General features: G+C 41.9%; 2 protein-coding genes across 2 annotated transcripts; both read right to left on the minus strand.

The window, feature by feature from the left end:
* Positions 1-1,821: 1,821 nt before the first annotated feature.
* LOC134036457 (relaxin-3 receptor 1-like) lies at positions 1,822-4,702 on the minus strand. The gene is made up of 3 exons (XM_062481423.1): positions 4,180-4,702; positions 3,260-3,700; positions 1,822-3,158 (listed from the first exon to the last, which is right to left on the minus strand). Exons 1-3 carry the CDS (start codon positions 4,369-4,371, stop codon positions 2,547-2,549), a joined length of 1,245 nt encoding a protein of 414 aa, XP_062337407.1. The 5' UTR covers positions 4,372-4,702; the 3' UTR covers positions 1,822-2,546.
* Positions 4,703-6,926: 2,224 nt separating this feature from the next.
* Positions 6,927-12,075, minus strand: LOC134037065 (cyclic AMP-responsive element-binding protein 3-like protein 3-B). The gene is made up of 10 exons (XM_062482358.1): positions 11,936-12,075; positions 11,412-11,492; positions 10,697-10,955; positions 9,590-9,720; positions 9,390-9,500; positions 9,163-9,269; positions 8,614-8,682; positions 8,232-8,316; positions 7,937-8,030; positions 6,927-7,442 (listed from the first exon to the last, which is right to left on the minus strand). The coding sequence occupies exons 1-10, from the start codon at positions 11,954-11,956 to the stop codon at positions 7,273-7,275; spliced, it is 1,128 nt and encodes a 375-aa protein (XP_062338342.1). The 5' UTR covers positions 11,957-12,075; the 3' UTR covers positions 6,927-7,272.
* Positions 12,076-16,127: the final 4,052 nt, after the last annotated feature.

Here is a 16,127-nt window from a genome sequence, read left to right on the forward strand (position 1 = left end):
ATTCACAGTCGTATATATGAGGAACCATCACCATAATTCCCTCCAACCAATGTATGGATGTTTACAACATGATGATGTGGATCGGCACAAAGACTTACCTGGTGGTGTCCTAGTTTAGAGGAAAGCCATTCAAATGCTTTTCTATTTTTTCCTAGATCCGAGTGTCTGGTGCTTGTTGTGAGAAATTGTGACTGACATTCTTGCTCGGTCTCTTTTAACGGTTATTAAACTTGATTCATGTCACCTAGATTAGCCTTACATGGCAGTGGAGTGAAATGAACTCCAAGCTGATATGACATAGCCTTAATGGGCAAAAAAAAAACGGACAGAAATGTTGCTGCACTGGGGGGGGGGGGTGAAGAGTGGTTCCCTGAGGCTCCTTTACAGTAGTGGTGCTCAGTCCAACACACATACACTGCTATTAGTCTGTTTACTATTTTTTCTGTTACTTTCCCTCTCAGAAGTGCCACTGGAATGACCTTCCCTCCTTCTTGCAGGATAGTCTCTGCTTCAGTGTACAATCTCTACACACAGTATTACCATATAAAGTAGATCAATGTAATGAGGATGTATGTGTAACATGTTTTGTGGCACCTTTTATAGCTTGTATTTTGATTGGATGTTTCTGGATATCCTCAGATACATACTTGTCAGTGAAGTGGTTTCTTCAAAATCATTTCTCTTCTCTAGAATCACCTTTTGATCTAAAGATAAGTGTGTTTTACGGATGCGATGGCAGGTGAAAGATAGCAGATGTCTCATAGGTGTTTTCAGTTAAACATTCCTGAGAACATTTATTGTAGCTAGTGTGTGACTACTAGACACAGGCATGTTAAATAAGCACTGCCTCCTCCACATCCTGGTTCTGCCACCCACTCAGCGAAGACCCTTCTTTGCTTCTAAATGGGTTAGAATGTTCCAAGCTTGACTTGTCCACAATGCGGATGTGTCTTACCATGACCATCATAATGTACTTGATAACAAAATATCAAATTGTCAATCTTACTTTTGCCTCTGTTGTGTGTCATTTGGTTCCTAATTAGCTGGTAAGAGCAGTGTCCATGATTACCAACCTGAAGCAACTGAGGCCAGCAAAAATATATTAAGATATCAATTGGGATGGAAGAGAAAAATGTATCACAGTATACTTTTTTTCTCTCTAAATTAATTGGTAATCTGTAGAACGGTAATAAACTGGAGAGTAGCCCACCAAAGCTGTGTTTAGAATAATGGAATGATTAAATGTGGAGACACCAACTTGAGGAACATATTCAAATTGAATCAATCATTGTTTGTTTCTGTCGTTTAATTTCTCCCTGAGGTGGGTCATGTGTCTGACCCATCTCCCTCAGGCTCCCAGTAGCTTTCATGTGGATGTAGACAGAGATTGTTGCTGGGACAACGGATCAAACGACATAATTTGAAACAGAGTAGTGAATCGTCTTCCACCGTTAGAGGGGTTTTGAAGTGGGAGTGTGTTGTAGTTATGGTTGGGCTCTGTTCTTGGGAGCAGCCAGCAACTGTCATCCTAAAGTGGTAAGATTGTAGTAATATTATGGTTAGAGGTTGCTGCTACGTTTCTGGGGTTCAATTTCCTGGACTTTGACTGGACTGTGATGTTCTCAGAAACATACACTGGTGGTCTCAGTCCACACATGTCCATTTTGTAAGATAGCTGTGGTTACTCACCAACACAGCCATATCTATTAACCATGTGATAAATGCAGCACCCACAGAGTATAGATAGGGTACAGAAATATGGCATCTTGTCTGAACATCACACAACTACATCAACTACATTTAATTAATATACATTTTTTGTCACAGAATTTCACATTTAGGCAACATTGATATAACACGTAAAGCACATTAGATCACTGATTAAAAATACTTATTCTGCCTGCTTTGCAATAAAAGAATACTAACAACTTCACATGAAACCATTCATTACAAACATGCCTTGACAACATTTTAGGAAGATATAACCTGACAACCATTAGTCTTGTCCCATTAGGAAAAAAGGACAGAGATGAGAATTACACAATTTCAGTTAAACAGATCTGATGAAGCACACTGGAACTGTAATTACACAAAAAAATGCCATAATCTATTCAGAACTCTTCTTTTTCTCCACTTATAGTAGCACCGGATCAACCACTTGGACAGCTCAATTAAGGTAAACCGTCATTTCTTAAGATGACCCTTTTACATGTCATATGAGGATAAATTATGTTTGAAGAGCTATGCAGTTTGAAAAATTGAAGTGTGTCCTTCAAGCATTGCCTTTGAACGCAACATGAGTGTTCTCATTTATCTTCCTACATTGTTTGCAGGCTGCTCACGTGGAATGAGTGTTCGTCCATAACGATTCATCTCTGTTCAAAATTAACAGATGACCAGAGATACAGTAAAACGCTACTAGTTCATCATACATTATTTATAAGTGAAACTGAATATCAATTCTCTGAGCTCTACAAGGTGTACTGATACATGTTAAATATTTTCATCTTCATTGCAATCATATACTCTGTCAACCTGATGGTAATTTACATGTTGATATCCTCGTGGACAATGACCATACCCGGCATGCTTTCCTCCACTTTCCTCCCCCTCAGGGCCAGAGTCAGAAAGTTCCGGATGGACAGAGACACTCGGACAAGCAGCTCCTTCAGGCCAGCCCGGTACTCCTGCCTGATCAGACAGTACAGCACTGGGTTCAGGCAGCTGTTGGTATGAGCCAAACACACAGTCAGAGGGAAAGCGTAGGCCTGGGCATTGTAGAAGGCCTTATTGAAGGGAACCTGGTCAAACTTGATGAGCACGCTCCACAGGGTCAGTGCCTGGTTCGGAAGCCAGCAAAGGAAAAAGGACAGGACCACGATGGTGACAGAGCGGGTCAGTTTGGAGCGCCGCTGGTCACGGCACTTTTCCCCTTCGGTCTGGCGCTTCATGTCCCTGCCGAGTACGCCACCCACGGCGCGGCGGCTGAGGATGAACCTCAGGAGGAGGAGATAGCACACACTGATCACTACCAAGGGAACTACAAATCCCAGCAGCATCTTCTGAATCTGGTAGAGACCCAGGAGAACCTGAGGGTCCCAGCGGCCTGAATCTGAGTCTGAGAACCGGACAAGACACAGCTCATCATCTGCAGACACCTGGAAACATCACAGACATATGAAATATTCAGAAGATGGATATGTTCAAGCAATTTTTTATGAATTTGTTCAAAACCGAATCCACTGAAAATTTGCCAAACCTGGACTGTGGTTGAGTAGACTGCATGGGGAAGCGTGGCAACCACTGATACCACCCAGATAGCCAGGCTGGTCCACTTAGCACGAACGGCGGCCATTTTGGGGCTTCTCATCTTCAGAGAGGAGACGAGGGTGCAGTAGCGTGCTGCACTCATGGCGGTCAGGAAGAAGACGCTGGCATACATGTTCATGGTGGTCACAGAGCTGACAATCTTACACATCACCCTGCCGAAGGGCCAGCGGAAGTCCAGAGCCGTGTCCACCGCCCAGAAGGGCAGGGTGAGGACGAACTGAAGGTCGGTGAGCGCCAGGCTCATCACATAGCAATCAATGGATGAGTGGTTCTTCCGGTGGCGGGAATGCAGAAGGAACAGCGCCAGCAGGTTACCTACAAGACCGAGTGCACAGACCACCAAGTAGACCAGCGCAATGATTACACGCACCTGTGAATTTCAGAAACTGAAGGTCAAGTCTTGTGCAAAAAGGTTATTACTAATAACACAGTAAAAACACTAAGAGTACGGTCATATACAATACTTTCCATGTTTGGTCCATTTAACATTGAGCCTCAAAAACTATGCAGCTATTATGAACTGGTAGTCTAGACTAATATTAAATTGTTGATGGGATGTTACTACATACTACATACATTATTACTACAAACAAAATACATACCCATTCATACAAGGTTAATGCTGCAAGATTGTCAATTATCATATAAGCATGACTATACTCTTTGACAAGCTATGCAAACTGGTAAAAATACACCATCCTTTGTTTGTTTTTTTCACGCTCTGTTCATGTTCAATCCTAGCTTCAAAAATCAAAGGTTACTTGGGAGCGATATTTTTCAATAGCTGACATTTACACTGGGTTTGATGATCGAATGTGTGATTAGTCTTTTAATGAGTGACGTATTTACCGCCAAGTTAGCGCTGTCCCCGTACAGTTCAGGAGCTGACTCTTTGGAGAGGAGATCAAGCCAGCAGTTCAGGGAGATGTTGTTTAGACTCCCCAGTCGCACTGACAGGTTTGTTGAACCAACAGTGTCATCATCGTCCCCTCCGCACATGTTCAACCCAAAGAAAACCAGATAACTCCTGTTTGTGTGCATTTTAACGGTCTTTCGTCCAGCCAGATATTCCACAGATGTTACTGAGCAAAACAGCTGAAGTCAGAATTGCATGTTGAGAACCCCAAATTGTCTTATCTGTTCTTTTTTTTCCCTCAGAAGGCTATTTTCCGTTTCGTCACTTTTAGTCATCCAAACTCAGAAAGCCTAACATTTGAAATCTTATCATTTTTTCTGGCCAACAGGAACAACAGTGCATGTGTAATTAAAAGTATTTTTTCCAAAAAGCAAACTACTGTCCAACTGGAAAGAGAACTCTTGTGGATCCAACGTTCAGTTGTGTTTCAGTTATTTGACTTGTATACGCTGGATACGAAAGTCGGACCTGTCTGACTGATGGCAGAGAGCGTCCGACTCGTTTTTATACTGTGTTGGCGAGCAAGCGCGCGCTCCTACCTCCCTTTCTTTTGCGGTTTGTCACACATTTTGACTTGATGGATTCCGGAGAAGTAGTCTCGACGTTATTGCTCGACAACCTTTGACAAAACATGGATTTGTTTCTGTGACGCTGAATTGGAGTTAAAATATCAATATCATATAATGTATATGTAGATAAATATCAAATAGCCCAGGTATCCCCGGATACCTATCTAGTATACAATAAACGAATGACAGGTAGTTCTGCATGTTAGAGAGACCCAGTGGCTAATATGATTCTTAGAATTTGGTTAGGGGTCACAAGAGCAGAATACTTATATAGGAACCTTTTATGCTGTAATGAATTATGTTTAATCATGTTTTAATGTACAATTTTACGCACATCATTTTCTATTTTGTCACTGGTCTATGCATACAGATAGCTACCATATTTTGAGCTATCCGAAATTACTTTCGGATAGCTTGTCCTTGAAGACGACAACAGGCATTTGAATTCAAACGGAAAGTGCATTACACATTTTTAATGTCACTCACGTTGTTCAGATAATTAGCAGATTGTAATCTTCATATGGCACATAATTAACTTAGTGCAGACTGACTTTGTTCACTGCTAGATTTGAAATACCCGTCTATATGGTATCATTAGAGCCTCACATATCTCTATGCCCATACCTTTCCAAAGGATGACAACTTAAATGTCAAATTACATTACATTTTTAAGGCTTTGTCTTGGGTTCTCTTACCACACTTAAAAAAAACAATTATTGCCCTTTTCTAAGCATGTGTTGTAGGCTATTTTGTTGATAAAACGCAAAACGGTGAAAGTGTTACCATTGATAATGGTCTGTCATGGTGTGATAAACGATCATATTCGGTCTGCCTTTTCTCACGGAAGACTTCGAGTTTTAAGACTCTGATCAATCACTTGGGTGATCATATAGCCAATGCTTTTAAAGCAGAAGGTAGCAAAATCTTGATCGATTATTGAATTTGGAGCCTCAAGGGTCATCCTTACTGAAGATGTGTTTTATTGATTTGTCTCCTCTTTATATTTCCTTACATTCTTCCCCATTGTACAAAAACTGTCATGTGGGATAGTAATATCTCATAAACCAATGACCTATTTCACAATTAGTTTACTAAATTATTATTAATTTTGAATATAATTTCAAGAAGCAGATATGCTTTCTTCTCTATGCAGTCCTTACATTCCATATATCCTCAATGGGCCTCTGCCTCACCAGTGTTAATGCAACATGAGAAATGAAGGAAAGGAAACAAATAATTTAAATCAGTTGGGGTTTATCATGAGATGGCCTCTCTCAGAAAGATGATGTCTGACAACATCATACATGGTTTAAAAGGTGGTTTATGTGGAGAAAATTACTCCATCTAAAAGTATTTCTCCTAGGGCAGTTTCAGGGATTTAATGTTTTCATACTTATGTTTGGCAAAGTGATGTCAGATTAAATTATTCTAATTCTAATTATTCTAAAGAAATCTATGCAAGATTTTTGAGTTCTGTTAAAAGACAGGTTTGTCTGACACAATTTAAGTTGGGAGTGAAGGAATCTATGTAGCTCAAGTTAAAGACATCACCTTGTGTTTTTGTGATTCCATAATATTAACCATAACCATAATACAACCTAACTGATGAATGACCGTATCTTGGGAACTGGGAAGTAAGATATGAGAACATTTGAATGTACTGAATAGAGACAAATTGCCATGGTATCATGCTGCATCTCCATAATAAACCAGTTATCTTGTTCATGTATTTTCATAGATCTTAAAGGCAGGGTCGGTAATTTTGTTGAGAAGCACTTTTTGTCATATTTGCTCAAATAAATTAAATGTCATATTTGCTGAAAACAACTGGTAAATCTAAAGGTTTGATAGTAACATTAAATATAGTAACATTAAATAAATCCGGTACCTGTGGGCGTTGCAGGCCTGTAATAAACACAACCAATCATTTAGTCCAGACTGAACTTAATGATTGGATGGCATTTGGACCGAATACAATGATTGGGTCCACAACCTCAATGTTGAGGTCCAAATAATCATACAATGTTGACATGTAGATTTACAACAGAGACTTTCAAACCATCAATTTACAATTTCCACTGTGTTGTTCATAAAGACACTTCAGTTCAGGGAAAGTCTTCCAAATCATACTTTATTAAAAGGTGAATGAAAGTTAAATAAGAAAGTGAAGTGAATAAAATTCAGTATCCATAATTGTCAGTATCCATAAGGTCATCAGCCGGCATGTGAATATAATACATTATCAGTATATTACATGACCCTTCAATAGGGTCCATAGTCTTGGTTTACAAACTAACTTCCAAAGCAACAATATAATGAAAACCATAAGCAGTATGGATCTCTAAAATGATGGTGATCAACTATGGTCTTAGCTGCAGTAAACAGGACTAACCCAGCAGTTGCCCATTCTGTTAATGTATTCCTTATATTCATTATATACTTGAGTGGTCAGAGTGGTCAAAGTGGATGCTTAAGGTTGTGGTCAAGGCAGTTTGTGTCTGGATGCTTGGGTCCAAAGTGGAGCTTATCGAGAAGAGTAACCAGGAGCTCCACTCCCCGGGCCAGAGACATGGTCGGTTGGAAGGTGCTCTCTGTGTCCATTACTGACTGGAGCGAACGGGACGGCACTGGTTTGGTATGAGACACAAGAGTCATGGTCACTGTCAGACAAACATACAATAAGTAATAAGGGGTCAGATGGCTGAGCGATGAGGGAATCGGGCTATTAATCAGAAGGTTGCCGGTTCAATTCCTGGCCGTGCCAAAAGACGTTGTATCCTTGGGCAAGGCACTTCACCCTACTTGCCTCGGGGGGAATGTCCCTGTACTTACTGTAAGTCGCTCTGGATAAGAGTGTCTGCTAAATGACTAAAATGTAAATGTAAGTAATAGGTAAAAGCCAGGGCCATACCCTGGACCACTTATAACCCTTAGTCCTCTGCTGTACTCATTAGAGCCACTCTTTGGCACATTTATCACTTTGGATAAAACATCTGCTAAATGAATAAATGTGAAAGCCAATATGTGTGTGTAAAATGTAGAGCGAGTTGTGTGAGCTTGTGTAAGTGTGATTTGCGTGTGTATGTCTGAGTATGTGTTTTAGAACAATAAGACAACTAACCCCTGGTTTCAGTGAAGTCCTCCTGACTTGTAGAAGTATACGGGTCAGGTTGTAGACTTGGAGAGAGAAGGAGAGAGAAGGACAGAAGCAGCACCTGAGAGAGAGAGACAGAGAGAGACAGAGAGAGAGCACCAGTGAAGAAGCGATGGATGTTCAAAACACATTTTTAAAGGAATTGAGAACCACAAAATCGAAGTTTCCCTATAATCACAATGCGTACCCAAAGTCCATAGCAAAAAGTCATAATCTATCCATATCCCTGTTTATACATATGTAGGTCTTTTTCCCCTCTCACCAGGATGCAGGTTCCTGTCTGCACAGGCTTTCCAGACCCGTTGGTGAGGACACTCTGCAGTCGACCCAGCTGCTCCAACAGGGAACTGGAGAGAGAGAGACAGAGGGATGGAGGATTAGATGGAGATAACAGAGGAATAAAAGAATAGATGGAGGGAGAAAAAATGGAAGGAAGGAATCAACGATAGAGGAGGGAGAGGGAGGAAGGTACAGAGGACAATGTCCTCTATAAATAGACTGTGTGTGTGTGTGTGTGTGTGTTTGTGTGTGTGTGTGTATGGGTGTGTGTGTGTGTGTGTGTGCGTGTGTGTGTGTGTGTGTGTGTGTGTGTGTGTGTGTGTGTGTGTGTGTGTGTGTGTGTGAGAGAGAGAGAGAGGTCTCACGTGTTGGTTTGCTCCAACTGATAGACCTTCCTCTGCAGCTCCAAGTTGTGTGTGCTACAGGCAGACATCCTGATAGGAGAAAGATCAAAATAAACACACACACACACACAGAGAGAGAGAGAGGGATTTAACGAAGAAAGAGAGACCATTGGAGACCCTCTAACAATGAAATCTGTTTAAATTTTTCCTTCTCTTTTCAAACCAAGAGGTGACTGAAGCTGTCTCTCTCACTTCCTTTATTAGCACCTCACTCTCTGTCTCACTCTGTCACTCTCCATCCCACCTCTCCCTTTTTCCACAGACACCATTTCCTCCCTCTCCCATTCATGATGAGTCATCTCTCCTCTACCTCTTTGACTACCTATCACTTTAAGACTCTCTCTCTCTCTTCTGCGTCATGAAATGTGCCTTGTTCAAACCGGTTCGAATTCAGACTGACCAATATTCAAATGTTATTATTTTGATATTGTCTGTGTAATTCCCGGTTACATTCTAAACAGAATGTTGAGCTGACATCTGTGTTGCATGGAGCTCATTAGGTGTTCCTACCTCTCCTCCAGTCTGTCAACATACTCCCTCTTCTTCTTCCTGCTCTCCTGGGCTGACTGCTTGTTTCGAATCTTCCTGCGAATTTTCTTCAGGACTCTCTCCTCAAACTGATCCAGCAGAAACAGAGGAGAGTACGGCAAGGAGATGAGAAAGTCATTCTGGACTGACCCTGATTAAGCCACTCATTTCAGTCGATCAGTTCCAGTGTTGCTGCGGATGTGCAGTACCTTGGACAGGGGCAGTTTGTTGGGGAGGTTTACGCCCTCTTTAGCCAGAAGCTTCTTCTCATCCTCATTTAGGACTAGCTCCTTTAAGGAATTCGGTGAGTTCCGTTGGGCCTGCCAATCACAGAGATTCTTTCACACTCTCACTCCTCTCTCTCGCTTCCTCTCTCTCTCTCTTTTTTCTCCGTTTGTCTTTCTCTTACCTTCTCTCCGAGTCCTGACAGCAGCAGGCCCTTCACAGTGAGTGGATAGCCTGGGGGAAGCCGGGGATTGTGGGTAGCCGAGAGACACTGTGCAAGCCCTGTGATCTCTGGAAAGAGACCAGACTCCCAGCCTACAGGGCAGACAGAGGTTCAGTCCAAGGGAGCCACAACTACTGATCTACATGTTTCCATGTCTACTATGTCACAGTCACACTGTAATGAATTAGTTACTTTTGAAGTTGACATTGAGAAAGGGAAAGGAGGAATGGTAGATGCCAGCTTATTATTGTCAAGGGCAACCCGGTAGGGGATCAAAAAATGAAGGCGCAGTATTGAGTGGATACCTACATATGCTTCTGCTAAGCTTTTCATTCGCTGAAAACAACCTATTACCCTCTTTTTCTCTGAAATCACACAACAACTACATCAGCTTTGTAATTAGTCAAATTCGTTTGAAAATGGAATAAAAGACATGTCATTGTTGAGAGAACTGTTGCAAATAGAACATAATAATTCAAATTCAAATTCTAAATGATGCATAATGAACACTATTTTGAAAAGGCAACTGCCTTTTGATTGTAGACTAGAAAAGGAAACAATATTTGGTCTTGATGGCTTACAGTTGGTGACCATCATGTTCATTATTGTGCTTCAGAAAGTCTGTTGAAAACAGCACACAGCATCCATTTTAAACATCAGTAAGGGTGTCCAGTTCTCACAGGTCAGTGCCCTACATCTGAAAGAGTGCTCACTTTATAGTAAGCTCTCAGGTGCAGCCCAGTGCCTGACCAGAATCAGAAAACAGGAAAAGTAGTGCCTGGGTATAATTATTCTGAGCTACATCCCTGGAGGAAATGAATGAAAGACTTTGAACTCATTCATGGGAAAAGGGGAGGATACACTATAATTTCCTTCATTTCCTCGCAGTCTGGTCTCATCACAGCCAAGTGGTTATGCATGGTTCAGGCTTATGGATGTTTAGTGAAACAGCAATAAATGAAATAATGAAATAAATTAAAATAAAATAAATGTTTCAGAATGTCAGCAAAGCGTGTCCTATCACGACCATTTACTCTCCATTTGTTCAGACTGTGCGTTGTGTCTTACTCAAGTCAATGGAGACATCAGGAGCCGGCTTGGACAGGAGAAAGCTGAGTGACTGAGACTGGGGTGGAAGCTGAAATGTGTGAATGGCAGGGCTGGCAGGGGGATGGGGGCTGTCCAGATGGTCTGAGGCTGGGTCTTCACTGATGCCACTGTCACTGGGGCAGGGGGACCACAGAGGCGACGTGGGAGGAGATGATGAGTCACTCCCACCCAGCAGAGTGTCCAAGAAATCATCAGCATCACCGCCAGGGTTCACTGTCTGTAGGAGAGAGTGTGTGTGTGTGTATGTGTGTGTGTTGAGTGTGAGTGTGAGTATGTATGATATGAGAAACAATGAAGCACATTTTTGAATAAGATGATGTCCTTAAAGGCAGAAACCAAGGACAATACTCCTATTGAAGGCCATCCGATAATTAGATACAGGTAGAAGCTATGTCTAAAGCATGACTGGTGCAGGGGTTCAATGAGGGAAATAGTAAGAAACCAGAGTCCCTAACCCCTGACCTCAGAGCTGTCAATCAATCTCTGTGACGGCCACATGGAGTACAATAGACAGTCATCGACAGAACCGGAGGCTATTAATACCCCAATCACCACCAAAACAATACAGATATATAGCTATGCAATTATCATCCAGAGCTTCTGTAAGATTTGTGATGGCTGTTATGATGTCCACGGGTACAAAAAGGTGTTTTTCAAGATAATTCTTTCTCACCCCATGTAGGGTTACTGGCCAGGGTTGGATGTTGTCTGCCTGGTTCAGAAGGAGATCGAGGAGTTCCATTCCACCATGCATCTGATAAGAAGACACCAATTGGCAGAGATCAAGCAGGGATGGGACACCGAATCAGAACAGTAAATCTCAAAACAACAAAACCAAATAATCTATTAACTTGATTCCAGCCATAAAGGCGAGTGTCTAGAAAGAGTGTTCTTTGCCCCGTATCCTGAGAATCAAGACCTTTGTAGCAGTCCAGTTCTAACATACCAAACTCAACTGAACACATTCATTTAGTTGGTTAAATAGACAAGTTATCACTCAGTGCTGAACTAAAGTCTGCTCAACCTGATAAAACCTGACAAAGCTTTCAGCACTCAACTCAAACAAGATTAGGTGATTACTGGAAACAGAATACATTTAATTCAAATTTAAAATTAATTGCCCATTTTATAATTAAAGACAAATACAGGATAAAAATCAAGACAAGACAAAATCAAGATTAATCAGATTTAGCTTACCTTGTTTGAGTTCTGAGTCATTATTCCAACATTAGATGTGAGCTAGCGACAGTTAATGTAATATTAGTACCAACAGCTCCCTTCAAGGTCCAGAATGGCAGTGTGTTTATTGTAGATGTGAGTATGTGTACAGTGTGATCTAGGTACACCTAAGCCTGTTCCATGGGACAAAGTTGAAATTCCATTAAAGCATGCTGCTTCTAACCCCATTGATCCCCGTCCAATGAAATTCCATTAAAGCATGCTGCTTTCAACCCCATTGGTCTAATGTCTTTGACAGACAAATGAGTTAACAAATGAGGGCATGAGGGACAGCTTTTGATTTGTCAACAAATTGTCCGAGGCCAAACCAGTCTTAAACGATGACTAAAAACACTGAAATGACCTTTCACACAATACATATGCTCTCATTCCCCTCACACTTTCACATTCTCTTTGTCTCACATTGTCTTATTTTATTTCTTGTTTATCTTGCAGATTGCCTTCACATTTCCATGTTCCATCTCTTTGTCCAGAGTTTGATTGTAAAAGGATTATGTGAAATATATAAACTATGTTACATTTCCAGTGGGTAATTTTTTCAACCTGGATATCATTTGTAATAACTTTCATATGGAACTTAATGAGCTCAATAGAATTCTATTCTAGGCTAGTCGGAGCGTGAGCACTTTGGGAGGCGGGTGGCGAGCGTTCGCAGTTATAAGGACTGCCGGCGACGAAGTCAGCAAGCGAGAGGGGTTAGTGTTCCTGTGGCAGGAGGGGAGGAATATCTGCCTCCTTTAGCAGCGATAGGGTGGGGAAAGTAGGAGAGTGCTCTGTAATTGATTGTCGACTTAAGCAACAACCCGTCCAGCCAACATCCAGTCCGGAAAGTGTACGGCGGGCCCAAGCTCAGACCCCGGGGGAGGGTCTCGCCAAGCGGCGGCTAAGTACCCTATCATTGTCTGTTGTCTTGTCCATTTTAATTAGCTTTATTAAATTACCTGGCGGTGGGAGAGAACAGGGTGCGAGGAGCAGGGCACCGTCCAAAGGGGGATAGTTGGGCTCCCCTATACACGAGTGACGTAGCGTAGGTGTGCGTTCGAGTGAGTGCCAGAGTGCAGTGACGTTGGGGTGTCTACTGGGGGTTTGTCCCAGCTTCGAGAGTGCAGTGACGTTGGGGTGTCTATTGGGGGTTTGACCCAGCGTTGAGAATCGTAATCCGAAGGTTGCCAGTTCGATTCCCGGCCGTGTCAAATGACGTTGTGTCCTTGGGCAAGGCACTTCACCCTACTTGCCTCGGGGGAATGTCCCTGTACTTACTGTAAGTCGCTCTGGATAAGAGCGTCTGCTAAATGACTAAATGTAATGTAAATGTATTCATTTAAACGTTTTGTGTGCTCTCTTACTGGATGCTTTGTTCCATTATAAAATGTTATCCAGACATTATTTGTGTAAAATAAAGTTTACATGCTGGATGCAATAAAAGATTTAATGAGGAGTTCTGCCTTAATACCTTTGTTGTGATCAAGTTTATCAGAACAGCTACTTGATTGCAGTTCTTATCATAGCTAGTATCTCAGTATTTAAGGCTTTCTGATAATGTGTGTCTAAGCACAATACCAGTCATAAAGTATTGTATATTTGATTATGTAATGGATAATGTAATATTTTCAAAAGGAAGTGGAAAACACACTAATATAAGAGCAATATTTTTGTTGAGAGAGTGTATTACCAGTGATGATTTTGGATGAGGGCATTCATATCTTTCAAGTATTAATGGTCAATTTCCCATTATCTTACTTGACATTTCTGTGATCCAAATTGACAATTTTCTGGGAGCAGACAAAGACATTCATTCTTTGTAAATTGCGGCTAAAGAATATCACATAAATCTACTATGGATGTGGTAGGGTGTGAAATCAAGCTGTGAATGGTAGACTATCACAATTATAGTAAATACATACTGAATAGATTTTTTTTGTCCATTGTAGCCAGAATAAGATCTAAGAATAGGATTTGTTGAAAGAAAGACTTATCAAGTGGTCCCCCAAAAATGTATGCTTTTCGCTTTTTTCCTACACAGTCAATAACAAAGAACCAAAACCTTTGTCAAGTCAGGGAAGTTGGAGGATTTCCATATTGATTCACTGTGATTATCATCCTTGGAAGCCATCATGCTGGCAACTCAAAAAGAAAAAACAAGAAGAACGCATATAAAGTCACTAGGAGCAGCCTATCTCTGATATAAATTCTGTAAAGTCGAATCAGACATTTTAATTAGGACATTCATTGCTGCTTTGACTAAATGGGGAGCCCATAACCATGGGCAAAGTGCTCCATGACTGATTTCTTCAATCTGAATCCTTCTGACTAAATCAATCGCTTTTGAGATTAGAACTACAAAGGTCTGTCTAGCGTCACAGATAATCATAGCTAATTAAATCATTGTGAATTCCAGAAACAAACCATTGTTGTATCAAATGTTCTTAAAGCGATGATGTTTAATTGTCAGTTTGTGTGTGTAAGGACTGTAATTACATGATGTACAAGATTCCACTCCTTAATTCATCAGCAGGCCTATTCACCCCCCCCCCCCTTCTCTCTTGCCATTAAAATGCACGTATCTATGGTAGAGGACACAGGTTGATCTGTATTTGTACTACTTGTTGGCAAGTTTAAGTCTGTTATCTTTATTGCTGTTCTATCTGTGGATTGGAGAGCTCCAAAGTGCACATAATGCAAATATGACCTAACCAGTACACAGCACTTACTGAGAATCCTGCCCCACCTTGCATGCACGGGACATGAGTGTTTGCATGAGCCTTAAATGTTACAAACTGCAAATACACTGAGACGAACCAGGATGACAGCACCAAGGAGGAGCTGCCACTTGAAACTATTGAGAAGCACTCAGATGCACCCTCTTACCCTTATGATAAATGTATACAAAGTATGATTCAAGGCACACAACTTTATTGAGCCATCATAAACCAACATGAGTGCTGGGCTTATCTGTGAGGTCTGTGTACTCACTAACATAGGTCAAACAAACTGATTTCACTTCAAGTTCCCTTTCATTTGTCATTTCACCATAAGCAGAACAATACAGACATATAGTGTGATGAAATGCCTCACAGGCCCACTGTGCTGCATTGTAAAACAAATAAGATAATAAAATGTAATAGACCACTGAATAATAAGATCCTGGGACACACACATCCACAATACTATAGATTGAGGATGTTTGTGGGGGATCTCAGTTTGTTCACTGGGGGTTTAGAGTCCTCACAGTGGAGAGAAAGCAGAAGATAAGTTAAGAAGTCTGGCAGAGCGGGCCTGGATGCTTTGGAACCATGTGCATGACGGCAGAAGCTGGAAGAGACTTTGGGAAGGGTGGGAGGGGTCCTTCACGATGCTGGAGGTTTTGCCGTTGTATTGTGAAAGGCAAGTGGGATGGAGGGGAGGGGAACACCAATAGTCTTTCCAGCTGTGTGGGTCCTATAGACTAATGATGTGGTGTTGGTGGTCCACGCGAGATCATACACAAAGTGCACCCCCAGGAACTTCATGTAGCTGAATCTCTCCACGACTGCACTGTCTACAGTCAACTAGAAGTGATCAATGCAGGATTTTCTGAAGTTCAACATGTTTTCCTCATGTTCAAGGTCAGGTTGTTGGCAAGACATCATTAAGTCAGTTGGGCCACCTCCTATTTATATGGTGTTTCGTCATTGTTGCTGATGAGGCTCACCATGGTTGTGCCTTCAGCAAACTTGACAATGTGGTTGGAGCTGGACTTAACAGTGCAGCGAAGGATCAACGTTGTAAACAGCAGTGGGCTGAGCATGCAGCCCTGAGGAGCACCTGGTGGTGCAGGAAATGTTGTTGCCAACCTGGACCTACTGTGGTCTCCCAGTTCAAAACTCCAGAACCCAGTTGCAGAGGGAGATGTTGAGGCCATGCCCATTCATCTGACTGATAAGCTGCTGACAAATAATTGAGTAGAATGCTGAGCTCCAGCTGATGACCAGGAGAGGACCTCCTGCAGTTTGCCTGCAGAGCTGACAGGTCTGCAGACGACACCGTTAACATGGCCCTCCACTTCACCCTCCAGCACCTGGACTCCCCGGAATCCAACGCCAGGATCCTGTATGTGGACTTCAGCTCTGCTGGGCAGGACAAGCTCTCCCAGCTGAACGTACCTGACTCC

The sequence above is a fragment of the Osmerus eperlanus genome, chromosome 16, assembly GCF_963692335.1.
Source record: "Osmerus eperlanus chromosome 16, fOsmEpe2.1, whole genome shotgun sequence".
NCBI lineage: Eukaryota > Metazoa > Chordata > Actinopteri > Osmeriformes > Osmeridae > Osmerus > Osmerus eperlanus.

Bases quoted from the DNA above. Each gene is read 5' to 3' on its own strand.
- LOC134036457 (XM_062481423.1), bottom strand. From the start codon at position 4,371: ATGCACACAAACAGGAGTTATCTGGTTTTCTTTGGGTTGAACATGTGC. The intron at 3,701-4,179 runs GTAAATACGTCA...TGAAATTCACAG, and splicing joins GGGACAGCGCTAACTTGGCG to GTGCGTGTAATCATTGCGCT. The intron at 3,159-3,259 runs GTTTGGCAAATT...TGATGTTTCCAG, and splicing joins TCTACTCAACCACAGTCCAG to GTGTCTGCAGATGATGAGCT.
- LOC134037065 (XM_062482358.1), bottom strand. From the start codon at position 11,956: ATGACTCAGAACTCAAACAAG. The intron at 11,493-11,935 runs GTAAGCTAAATC...TCTTCTTATCAG, and splicing joins TGACTCAGAACTCAAACAAG to ATGCATGGTGGAATGGAACT. The intron at 8,031-8,231 runs GTGAGAGGGGAA...TCTCTCTCTCAG, and splicing joins AGACAGGAACCTGCATCCTG to GTGCTGCTTCTGTCCTTCTC.